Source organism: Suricata suricatta, chromosome 6 (assembly GCF_006229205.1).
Source record: "Suricata suricatta isolate VVHF042 chromosome 6, meerkat_22Aug2017_6uvM2_HiC, whole genome shotgun sequence".
NCBI classification, from domain to species: Eukaryota; Metazoa; Chordata; class Mammalia; order Carnivora; family Herpestidae; genus Suricata; species Suricata suricatta.
This window is the reverse complement of record NC_043705.1, coordinates 3,607,356-3,619,697: the sequence shown is the minus strand read 5'-3', so window position 1 is coordinate 3,619,697 and position 12,342 is coordinate 3,607,356. Positions and strand designations below refer to the sequence as shown.

At 48.5% G+C, this 12,342-nt stretch overlaps 1 protein-coding gene across 1 annotated transcript in view; it reads right to left on the bottom strand.

Annotated features, from left to right (window-relative positions):
* SH3BP5L (SH3 binding domain protein 5 like) overlaps positions 1 to 10,266 on the bottom strand; it is a 14,232-nt gene extending 3,966 nt beyond the window's left edge. Inside the window, exons 1-4 of the mRNA XM_029941805.1 lie at positions 10,177 to 10,266; positions 9,098 to 9,701; positions 1,247 to 1,309; positions 958 to 1,086 (exon numbers count right to left, since the gene is read on the bottom strand). Of these exons, the coding sequence (XP_029797665.1) occupies positions 958 to 1,086; positions 1,247 to 1,309; positions 9,098 to 9,277 (372 nt within the window). The 5' untranslated portion in view covers positions 9,278 to 9,701; positions 10,177 to 10,266. The remainder of the gene's footprint in view (positions 1 to 957; positions 1,087 to 1,246; positions 1,310 to 9,097; positions 9,702 to 10,176) is intronic.
* Positions 10,267 to 12,342: the final 2,076 nt, after the last annotated feature.

Here is a 12,342-nt window from a genome sequence, read left to right as displayed (position 1 = left end):
AAAAAAAAAAAGACTCGGAGTGCCTGGGTGGCTTAGTCAGTTGAGCGTCCAGCTTCGGCTCAGGTCATGATCTCACGGTTCGTGGGTTTGAGCCCTGTGCCGGGCTCTGTGCTGAACAGCTAGCTCAGAGCCTGGAGCCTGCTTCCGATTCTGTGTCTCCCTCTCTCTCTGCCCCTCCCCTGCTCACGCTCTCTCTCACTCTGTCTCTCAAAAATAAATTAAAAAAAAAAAAGAAAGAAAGAAAAAAAAGAAATGGCACTGGAGGCCAAAAAGGGCAGAGAGGAAGGAAGAGGTTTTGCCTGAAATATAATCAAAGCTGAAGGAAGGCTGGGGTGGAGAAGGAGAGGGGGAGTATGAACGGATAGCACAGAAAGTACCAAAATACAGAAACCACCCCTATAGCCCAGAGCCCACGGTTATTCAAGCTATCTAACTCCAAATTCAATCCAGTTGCCTACCCTGCCTGTTCCTTTCCATTATAAACGTAATAAAGGCTCAGAGCCAAGCTTTCCTCTCATGTCTTCGCCTTCTGACCCACCCAGGTGCTTCCCCAGGTGGCCCTACATGGTGTGGCAGGCCCTTTCTCCTGGGAAATTTTAAGTAATAAACTCTCTTTCCATGGCAGCTGTCTCTGTGTCTGTCATCTTACCATACTTGACTAAAATATATCCTAGGTACAAAAAATGTGAAACAGGCACAAGGTAAGATTTGGAGTGATTTTGGTTTTCTTCTCCTTTTATAGTTACAGTTACATTACAGTTTTCCAATAGTGAATCCACATTATTTGTGTAAAAAAAGGGGGGGAAGGGTAGAGGAATGGAGATGTGAGCACAGAAGAAAGAGGCATGAACCAAAGCAAAGAGAAGTAAAGAAACGAGAAAGTGTTCTGTGTGACAAGAAGAGGCCAGGGCCAGGCTCTGCATGCAGCCCTCCTGGAATGTCCACCACTAGCCATACCTCCTTAGCAAGCCGTCGAGCCTCATAGTAAGGCCGGGCCTTCTCGATGCAGCTCCCCAGGTGGGAGCCCTGTGTGTTGAGCTTCCTTGCTGACTCCTGCAGGATCCTCCGGTAGGTGGTCCTGGCCTCCTGGCAAAGGGACAGGGACATGGGCAGAAGGAAGGCACACGTGTGGGTCCCAGCCCCTCTTGTTTTTCATACCCTCCCCCTGCTATTGTATTGAACAGGGAGAAAACAAGACCCCTCCAGAAACCAGCTCAAGGGTGTGCAGAAAAGGACCAACACTCACATCCAGCTGCAGTTCCACCTGGTTGATCTCTTCACTGGCCTGGTTCAGATGCTCTAGCTCCTCCTGCCACAGAGAAGGGCAAAGAGTTAGGGCAGTGGGAACAAGCAGCCTCCTGTGAACCGTGTGGAGTGGGAGGGAAAGCCCACCTGACTGGGGAAGGGAAGAAATGGAGAAGGGCACTGCTGAATGCCTCTGTGCAGGAGACCCAATCTCCTGCAATCCTCACAGCTCCACCTCTGCATCAGACAATAAAACCTCCAGTTGAAAAATTTTTTTAATGTTTTATTTGTTTTTGATACAGAAAGAGCCAGAGCATGAGAGGGGGAGGGGCAGAGAGAAAGGGAGACACAGAATTGGAAGCAGGCTCCAGGCTCTGAGCTGTCAGCACAGAGCCTGACGCACATTCAAACCCACGAACGTGACCTGAGCCGAAGTTGGAGGCTTAACCGACTGAGCCACCAGGCGCCCCAAAACCCCCAGTTTAAAGAAGAGGAAATCAACATTCAGAGAACGTGGACATGCACATGCACACAGCAAAGTGGCAGCAAGCCCGCCCTCTCATCAGAACGTGCCACCTTCCCCCCACACTCCAGCCAAGAGAAGTTTCCTTGGAGCTAACAGTCTCTGTTCCTGAGAGAGGACGAGTAGAAAACTCACTTACCACACATTTACTACACATTTATCACAGCTCAACACCATGACACCAGAGAATTCAGAAAACAAAGGGGCAGCAGCTCTCGACTCAGTAAGTAATAAAAAGGCCATCAGTAGTGCGAGGAACCGTAAGTGGTGGGCCTGGTGGGGGCAGCAGAATTAGCTACCAGGGCAGGAAAGGCCAGGCAGGATGCCTTGAGGACTTGCTCCTAGGTTGGGCCTTGATAAAGACACAGAAAAGCACCAGTGACAAGCAGGTGCCCAAGGCAGGCAGTTTGTTAGGTGAGAAGACCACAAGGCTGAGGGACAGCAGGAAGGATACCAGAACTTTTCCCAAAGGCAGGTGCCCCTCAGAGCCTGGCACCACCCAGTCTGTGGTTTAGGAAGGCCGGTCTGAGGGGCATCTAGGTAGCTCAGTCGGTTAGCCATCTGATTTCAGCTTAGGTCATGATCTCGCATTTCGCAAGTTCAGGTCCCGTGTTGGTCTCTGGGCTGACAGATCGGAGCCTGGGGCCTGCTTCGGATTCTGTGTCTCCCTCTGCCCTGCCCCTGCTCATGCTGCCTGTCTGTCTCTCTCTCTCTCCCTCTCTCTCTCTCTCTCTCTCTCTCAAAAATAAAATAAAAAATAAACAGTAAAAAAATTAAAAAGAAAAAAGGAAGGTGGATCTGAGCAGTACGTGGAAAGTTTATGGTGCTCAGGGAGACAGAAGTGGAGGCTGTCTGCAGTATTCCAGGTGGGAGAGAAAAGGGCAGACTCCAGAGAAATGCCGGATTCAGAATCATGAGGGTCTGGTAGACAATTAAGGTCAAGATTAGGGAAGATGGTTCAAGAGACCTCTAGGACTGCTTGGGAAGCTGGCTGACAGAGACCCCAGGTTCTCACACAACAGATTCTGTGGCAGTGAGGGAGAACCCTGGGAACAAGTCACCAGACATGCTGACTTAAGGGTCTCACTGGCCCCAAAGCTAGAGAAAGAAGCAATGGAACCACCTGGGCCTTTCACAGACATGGCAAAAAGCAGGGAGAGGTGCTGGCCTCAAGCATGCTCCTTGTCCTTTCTCAGTCAAGTTCCTAGAGCCCAGCACGCCCAGGACACTCCTGAGGAGGATCAGTGCCCAGTGAAATGCCTGACACTCAGCTATGGGATCCTCTCCTCAGAGCCCTGCAGCCCCTGGACAGGATAGTAGAACCAGGCTGTGTCTGCCTGCTGCCCATGACCCAGACATAAGCTACACTTGGCAGCAAGCAATGCTGCCATCACTAGCTCCCATATACCTCATTGGCCCTTCCAACAACCCAGTATATGATCCTCTTTTAGTCTTTTTATTGCTATGCTTGTCCTCAAACCCTGAAAAATTTAAGCCAACAAGAATGCAGGAAACCAAGTTATATGCCCAAACTACAGCGAAAGGAATATACATATAACAGAACCAGGAACAAGGATATGAAAATATGCATACCTACAACAAGGCAGACACTGCCTCAAAGGAGGCCATAAATTTGGTTCTAAACTTCACAGAGCAGAACTGTCCAACAAAATCTGTGAGCATGACATTGAATTTTTAGTTTTCTGGCAGCCATATTTTTAAAAAATGCAAAAGAGGGGCACCTGGATGGCTCAGTTGGCTAAGCTTCCAACTCTTCATTTCAGCTCAGGTCATGATCTCACAATTCATGAACTCAAGCCCCACATCCAGCTCTGTGCTGACAGTGTGGAGCCTGCTTAAGAGTCTCTGTCTCCCTCTCTCTGCCCCTCCCTCTCTAAGATGAAAAAACTTTTAAAAAAATTCAAAAGCAAACATTAAATTATAATAATACATTCCATTTAACCCAATATATACTAAATATTATAATTTTAACATGTTTTCAACATAAATTATAAAACACTTTTACATTCTTTTTAACCTATGACCTTGAAATCCTTGTACATTTGACCCTTAGGGTACATGTCAACTTGGCCAGCAGCATGTGGCTCCCACAATGGACACTGTGGGTCTAGATGCTGGTGCACATGAGCGACCTGATAACTCACACAATGCAGTGTCCATAAGGTCACAATAAAATACTGTGGAACCATTAGCAGCTGTCATGGCTCACAGGACCCCAGAAGAGGCCTGGGGACAGAGCCAGCAAAACTAGACACACAGAGCTCAGGGTTTCACAGTGCCTTCCTAACAAGGACATAGCCTTTAATGGACACGATCACCCCAAGCGCCCTCATGAAAGGCAATGCCTGTCAGGGTGAGAGGCAACCTCTCCTACTGTGGTCTAGTTTCCTCTAGCTTGATTAGGCCCACAGAGGGTTTCGGACTATCTGGGAGAGGAAATGACAGGGCTTCCGCAGCTCCCACCAGAATACTTTCTTTCTCTTCTCATTCAAATTTGCTAATAAGAAATAATGGATACCACCTCACACCTGTCAGACTGGCTAACATTAACAACTCAGGCAACAATGGATGTTCAGGAGGATGCAGAGAAAGAGAATCTCTTTTGCACTGCTGGTGGGAATGCAAACTGGTGCAGCCACTCTGGAAAACAGTATGGAGGTCCCTGAAAAAATAAAAAATAGAAGTACCCTACGACCCAACCATTGCACTACGAGGTATTTATCCAAGGGTTACAGGTGGGCTGTTTTGAAGAGGCACATGCACCCGTGTTTACGGCAGCACTAGCAACAATAGCCAAAGTATGGAAAGAGGCCAAATGCCCATCAAGAGATGAATGAATGGATTAAGAAGATGTGGTATATGTATATACAATGGAGTATTACTCAGCAATCAAAAAGAGTGAAATCTTGCCATGTGCAACTACGTGGATGTAAACTGAGGGTATTATTGGTCAGAGAAATTAGAGAAAGACAAATATCATATGACTTCACTCATATGAGGACTTTAAGATACAAAACAGATGAGCATAAGGGAAGAGAAGCAAAAATAATATAAAAACAAGGAGGAGGACAAAACATAAGAGACTCTTAAATATGCAGAACACACAGAGGGTTACTGGAGGGGTTGTGGGAGGGGGGATGGGCTAAAGGAATCTACTCTTGAAATCACTGTTGCACTACATGCTAACTTGGATGTAAATTTTTAAAAATTTAAATTAAAAAAATAATAAAGAAAATAGAAAAGCTACATTATTTCTTTTGCAAAAACCCCCAAAAAACTAAAAACAATGGCATGGGGAATTAGAGGCAGAATGGAAACTGCATCAGGGAACTAACCTTGGAACTGGCTTTCCTGCTATTGGGCTCACCATCCTAGGGCTAAGGACATCCTCAAATAAATGCCTCAGAGAAGACAGGAGTACCATCACCTAGAAAAAACAGAGCCCCTGTGGGAAAAGGACATGCCTCTGGAGGCAATAAACTGATTCTGAAGGAGAAGAAAAGGAGGTGGGTAAAGGCCAGCCTGCAACATTTTCATGGGCAAACCAAGGTCCAAGACTGGATCCCACTCAGTTCCACAGCCCAAAGTCCTTCCAGATCATCAAGATCAACAAGATCACAGGAATGAATGCCTCTATATAAGCCATCCCCACCAGAAAAAGGATGTGAAGGGCTCTGACTGTTGGGAACCGGGAGGAGTGGACACATCTTTGTAGAAGGGAATGTGCATCCACACAGCATTTCCAGCAATTATAAAAAGTCTTTTGATGATGAGGTCTGCCCCTCAGTCACAAAGCTCTTTCTAACAAGACAAGGAGGCTGGGGAACAAAATAGACTAGATAGCAGGTGAGCAAGAGGGTCGGGGAGGGGGCCAAAAAGACTGAGGCAGACCCAGGGCAAGGCTGAGCGGGAAGCCAATGAGCACTCAGAGCTTTGTTTTGGGAAGTTGGCAACACATTACATTTGACCTGCTCCACCAGAGACTCCTGGCACTGGGCTGAAATGGAAATTTGAATAGGATGAAGTCTGAGTCAGCAGGCATCATCCATCACTAAGTCCACAGCCAGCAGGGAGGGCGACCTTCCCCTGGCACAGCAGGCACATTCCCAGGATGCCAGCCCACTGAGTCAAAGGCATGGGTGCTCAGTCTACAGATGTGCCTGCTCTTCTTTTACAGGCTACTAACTAAAACACACAAGCTCACGGTGATGCAGGGCCAGGGTGATGCATGGCTCAAGGACTGAGAAGTAAGGGAAATAGGACAATCCTGTGAGAGCGAAACAGATACTTCAGATGAGGATGAAGAGGTTGCAAAGTCACTCTGAAGAGTCCAAGGAGGAAGTGAGTGACTGTATCCAGTCCCCTGAAGATGAATGTACCCATCATCACAAAGGGAACTGAGAAAGTCACAGGGAAGGGACCTAGGTCCACCCTAGCATCATCCTCCTTCACTCCTTCCCTCCACAGAGATGCTCTCTCGTGAAATTGAGGACCAGTCAGAAGGCCTCAGAGAACTATGCTAAGCTCAAGACATGGACACTATTAGCCAGTGGCCTTCGGGGGGACAGCACAATCCAGATGGGCCTAGAGCTGATCTCCAGTTGGCTTGCCTCCAAATTCCAGTGGTATCCCATCAGACAATGGGGACATGAACTGCTTGCCAAGAAACCCCATTTCCCATATCAGTAAGAGCCTTGCCCTAAGGGCAACTATTTCTGGGAGTCTCAGAAAATACCTGAACAGAGTCCCTAGCCTTTAGGATATACCTGGGTCAGTGGGCACATGCAGGCTGCATGTTAGAACCATTTCTCACCCCCAACAAGACCAGAATTCACATGTCTAGGCACGGCTCAGGAATAGGTACTTCTTTTCTTTTCTATTCTACTCTATTCTATTCTATTTTGTTTTTAGTTTGAGAGAGAGAGAGAGAGAGCACTTGAACACCAACGAGGGAGAGGGGTAGAAAGAGAGAGAAAGAATCTTAAGCAGGCTCACAGGATGGAGCCTGAAGCAGGGTTCAATCCCACGACCCTGGAATCATGACCTGAGCCAAAATTAAGAACCAGACCGTCAATAGACTGAGCCACCCAGGCACCCCAGGAACAGGTGTTTTTAAAACTCACCGGTGGATTATGATGGATCTGTTGCCGGAGACTCATAGAATGCACTGAGAATCCATTTAAAGCACCGAAACAAAGTTACTAGGATAACAGGGTCTTGTGCATTGTCAACAATAAGAGGGACCTCAAAAGATACACAGCAATCTCTTCCCTTATCTAGAGGAGACCAAACCCAGAAGGGTGGAATGCTGCCAGTTTCCTCTCTGAAGGGTGTCCCTCACATCAGGCTGCCTCTTCCACATGGCAAGAAGATGCAGAATCCCTGCTAAGGGCAGAGTACTGGCCCAGGCATGAGTGTGCTATCAAAAGGGGAGGCCTCTAAAACAAGACCTTTCCTCCCTACATAACCCACACCATTCCACAATGTGCCTCCCAGTTTGGCAAGAGAGATTATGATCTGCCTGCCCCCCTCGCTCCAATTAACAACACTGCAAGCTCCTTGCATTTAAGGCAAATCTAGGCCTGCTCAATATTCTTCAACCCTCACAGAGCTCATCTAATAGAACTACAGTGATGAAAATGTTCTACTTCTGCAATACCAACAGCAGCTGGAGAACTGCATTTTTAAGTTTTATTTAATTTTAATTGATTTTACTTAAGTAGCCATGTGTAGCTAATAGCTACTTTAGTGAACAGCACATGAGAGCGATTCTTGGTACTACTGCCTTTGCCTGTGTGGGTGCTGGAAAAATACACAGGACTGGGAGAGACTGAGCAAAGAAACCACAGTAGATTATCCCCTGGAGCAGAGCAAGGAATGTTGGGAAGAAGTGTATGAAGCACATCACACGGCTCTCCTCCCAACAGAACAGACGGGTCTCTTTCCCAAAGTACTACATCCAAACTTTCACCAAGAGACAACCAAAAGAGCTGTAACAGAAGAGAATCATAGGACTATGTCAGAGCAGAGCGAGCAGTTGTGCAAATCAACTGGACCAACCCCTCACTTCACTGATGAAGTTAGTGAGGCTTAGAGATTACATAACTGGCACAAAAATCACAAATCACGAGGCTAGAGGTTGCTTCAATCTCAGGCCACTGTGTTTTTCATTATAACTTATTTCCTTAGTAGATGACAAATCTGTAGAATTAGCAGGAGAAATTGAGCTGTTTTCAATGCAACACCCAGGAGATAGGGCAGAAATAAATTACTGACTCATGTCAGTAAATGAATGGCTGACTACAAGTCCCAAACAAGCATGGACTCAGTTCCTCTGCCCAATATCCAGGAAACCCTCACCAAGTGGGCAGGAAGGATGTTAGGGCCAGATGTGATTTCTTCTTGACTCACTGAAGCAATCTAATAAAGGTTTGTTGACAGAGAAGCCCAGGAATGCAAGCCCTGCTCACCTACAGAGGTGTGAGTCACCTCCACATCAGAATCTTGGAGATGCTACCAGGGCTTATGGCAGACTGAGCCCCAAGCACGTAAGTACTTCCTGCCCTCACCCACCCAAACAGCTTCCCAGGAAACCCTTCCCAGCCAATGCACGGAAACACTACAATCCCACCTCGGCTGACCATGCATCTCCTCCACATGGTCTCTGTCTTCCTCACCCCTGCTCCTTCACAAAGACCTGCCCATCCTACCAACTACTCGCCTGTAAACGCTCCAAGGCAATAAATCAGCTTTTCCATTCATTCAGTATAGCCAGTATCCTCAGAACTTGGAATCTGTATTATTACGGACGGACCATGGCTGATACAACTCCATGAACATATCAGATTTCCTTTAGGCCTCCATTTGTTGAGGCATTGTATGACCCAGATGTGAACATCTCTGGGAGGCACTGATGAGAAGATGAGAGAAGATTCCAAAGTGCCTCCGATTCATACCTCATCTCTGGGCCGAGAACCCCTTTACTTCTTTGGAAGGAGAATCGTTTGACTCTCCACCGACAGAGATGAAGCCCTGCATCTGAGGTCAGTGTGTTGGGTCCCTTTGTCAGTTAGGGCTTCAGCAGCACACCCCAGGCACTCAGGCCAGGCCTCTCTCTGCACTGGCGCCACACACAGCTCTTCTAGCACTTGTCACACTATCCTGCAATGATTTGCCGACAGACTTGTTTTCCTTTCCTGCCCCAGCGCATGAGGGAGAGAGTAAGTCCAGCCCCTCATTTACCAGGCAGCTCTTCAGGAAGACTGGGATCTGGGCTCCCTGTGTCTCCCTTCTCTTTAGTTTTCTCACCTGTATTCGAGGATCCAGTTCCTCCTCTCTTGGAGACAATTTGGTCTCACTACCATTGCTTCCGCCTCTTCCCGACTCCTCTGCGACTGGGCTCCGAGCAACTTCATCCTCTACCACCTCAGAGCGAAGTTCCCCCTGCGGGGTCTCCCGCCCCCCTGGAACCTGCCTGAATTCAGCCATGCTAATGGGGAAAGGGCACAGCCCTAAGCACAAGAGAGGACTGACATGCTGGGACCAGGGCCCCAGCTTGGGGCTTCCTGGGCTCCAGGTAACAAGAAGGGTTTCTCTTCTCAGAGGGTGTAAAAAGGGACACAGGAATGACCTCACACCGGGTTAGAGGCCAAGATTCACGCTGTCGGCGGGGTTCCTAGAGCTACAGCGTTGTCCGTGCAAAAGTTCTTCTGTCCCTGTCACGGGGAGTCCACCAGGAGAAACCCAGAGCAACCGCTCCGAGGCAGGGGGCAAAGGGGGTCTGGATCCTGGGCCGAGGCCTTCGAGGAGTAGCACCATTCGGGAGGGCGGAGGCAGGCGCCTCCAGGCCGTGGTGACAACTGGAGAGAGAAGGCTGGGCTTGAACCGAGGCTGCGGGATGAGTCTCTGGGAGCTGCAAGGGAAACAAAGGCCAAGTACACGGGCAGCATCAGGACACAGGCCACCAGCTCCTGACAATCCCTCAGCCTTCCAAGAACTTCGCCCCCGTGCATTCACACGCCGCTATTCTGAAACGCCCCCACCGCGAGTACTTCCCTCAGCCCTCAAGGACTTGAGACCCTACACCTCTCGCGTCCCGGCTCCGCGCGCCCAGCCCCTCTCCGATCGCGCTCTCCAGACTTCCTTCGGAGCTCTCCCTCGGTCCTCCACCCTCTCTTTTCTTCCGCCCGCCCCCACTCCACCCCCGCCAGGCTCTGCAAATCCACCTCGTAACCCCCCAGCCCCGCCCCACCGACTCCTTCCAAACCTGCGGACAATACGAGCTTCCAGGCTCCAACCCCACAATCTTCCTCAGTCCCGAAGACCCTGCCCCCAGACCTCCCACACAGTCGGGCGCAAAGCCCTGGGTCCCAGACACAGAATCTTACCTCAGTTTACCTTCCCGTACACTGAGCTCCTCCCAGCAAACAATCTTCCCCCGCCCTCCCCGCAACAAGCTCGTCCAACCAAACGCTACTGGGCCGAGAGGAAGCGGAAACACATCATGCGCTAACAACGCCCTCCAGGCTTTCGCCCCTCCCCCCACGCTCTCCTGGCCAGCCGGGCGGAGTCTGGATTCCTGGGTACCTCGTCCCCGCCCAGACTTTGGTTTCCGGTTTCCGTACAAAATGACGCTCCATGGCACTCATGGTCGCCGCCGTGAGCTGCCTCCAACCCCTCTTCCACCCCCGAGGAACGAAACTGAAATATGAAAGTCTTATGGTGAGAAAAGCTAGATCGGATGATGGAATCCGAGAGTCTTCTGTGGGTAGAGAGGTGGTAGAAATTAAACAGAGATTGGACAGTCGCTTCAGACGAGCGCTTCCATCTTGCTTTACGCTCTGCGGCTCTGGCTGCCGAAAAGCCACTTCCGGCCTCGCTCAGGAAGTCAGAAGCGGCGCCAGAAATGAACTTGTTGGCCTCTGCCGCGGTTGCTGTCTGGTGGCTCGGAACCAGGTCAGGCGCATACTGCAGTTAGGATGTAAGATCGTTTACAGAAGTAACTATCGGTAATCACTCCTGTGGAGTCAGCGTTGCCCTTAGTAACGACGTTTAAAACGGACAGCCCTGATGAGTAATCCGTTTCCTCGAGGCTTCCGGCCGGCGCCATCTACGTGACCCCGGCGCTCTGCCTCTCCATCCCTTCCTGGAGCCTGGCCCCCTCCCGCCGACCATCGGTGCTCCTTGGAGTACGAATTAGAAACCTAGGCAACCTGAACTCCGTGCTTAAAAGCCCGCGAGGAGTTTGTTATATCAATGAAAGGACCAGACCTGAACGACGTGGTGGTCATTCCCAGGTATCGCCATGCGAGGCTATGTGGAAGACCTGAGGATTCACGTTTTATTTTTGCAAACGACAATACTTATCCTAGGAGGAGAAGGCAAATGAATATCCTTTCTTCCCTTCGGTTCTCTCCTAGAGCCAAGTATATTCCTTTAAAAGTGATATTCCCCCACAAAATTGGAAATTCTTTTCATTCTACAAGTGACTTCTCCAGTGAGTCAGCGGGAATCTCCTTTAGCAGCGTCTAAGTGGACAGGTCTTAGGGATAATAACACATGTGTATTATCACATTGTTTTTTGTTAGTAAAGTAGCCATGAAAATTACATATGGAAATCAGAAACAATGTATTTAATTGTTCTCTGCTAGTAACTTAATTTTTTTTAACTGGAGTTTCACTATAATGACTCCCATTTTACCCAACCATCTTCTATCTAACCTAGCCTGAATTCTCCCAGCCTTTTCTATCCAGTACTGCTCCAGTGTCAGTCATCTTTATGCCTTGTACCACAGCCCCTTTTCCCTGTGCATTCATCATTACCACTCATGAGCTGCTTCTAGTTGTTACGTATTTTTCTTGCATTTGGTAGGGTAACATCATGAATACATAACTAGGGGTACAGACTTACCCCTAGACCACATCCTTAAGGTCGGTAGCCTCCCTGATGTCTCCACTGGCCTTTACTGGGGTTAACTCTCGCTGAGACCAACTGTAATATCATCATGTATTGATTATAGTATCTCCAGCAGTTTTTCTACTGGGTTTGGATAATGTTTCAAGTAGGAGTTTGGGGAGCAGTGTACACTGGCTTGTTTTATTGAGGCCAGTACAGATATGATGGATGAATTAAAACCTTTTTCTAGAACAGCACTCTCGAATAGACTTTTCTGCAAAGATGGGAATGTTCTATTTCAGTTCTGAGTAATCTGGAAGCCTCTAGCCACTTGTGGCCTATTAAGGAACAGTATTTTAAAATTTAATCCTAATTTAAATAGGGGCACCTTGGCGGCTCATTGAGCAACTCTGTTTCAGCTCAGGTCATGATCTCATGGTTCCTGAGTTGGAGTCCCACATTGGGCTCTGTGCTGACAGTGCAGAACCTGATTGGGATTCTCTGTCTCTCTCTGCCCCTCTCCTGCTCATGCTATCTCTGTCTCAAAATAAATAAACGTAAAATTTTTTATTCTAATTCAAATAGCCGTATGTGATTCCATTGGACAGCACAGTTCTAGAGCATACCTTTCCTATATCTCTTCCAGACACATACTGAA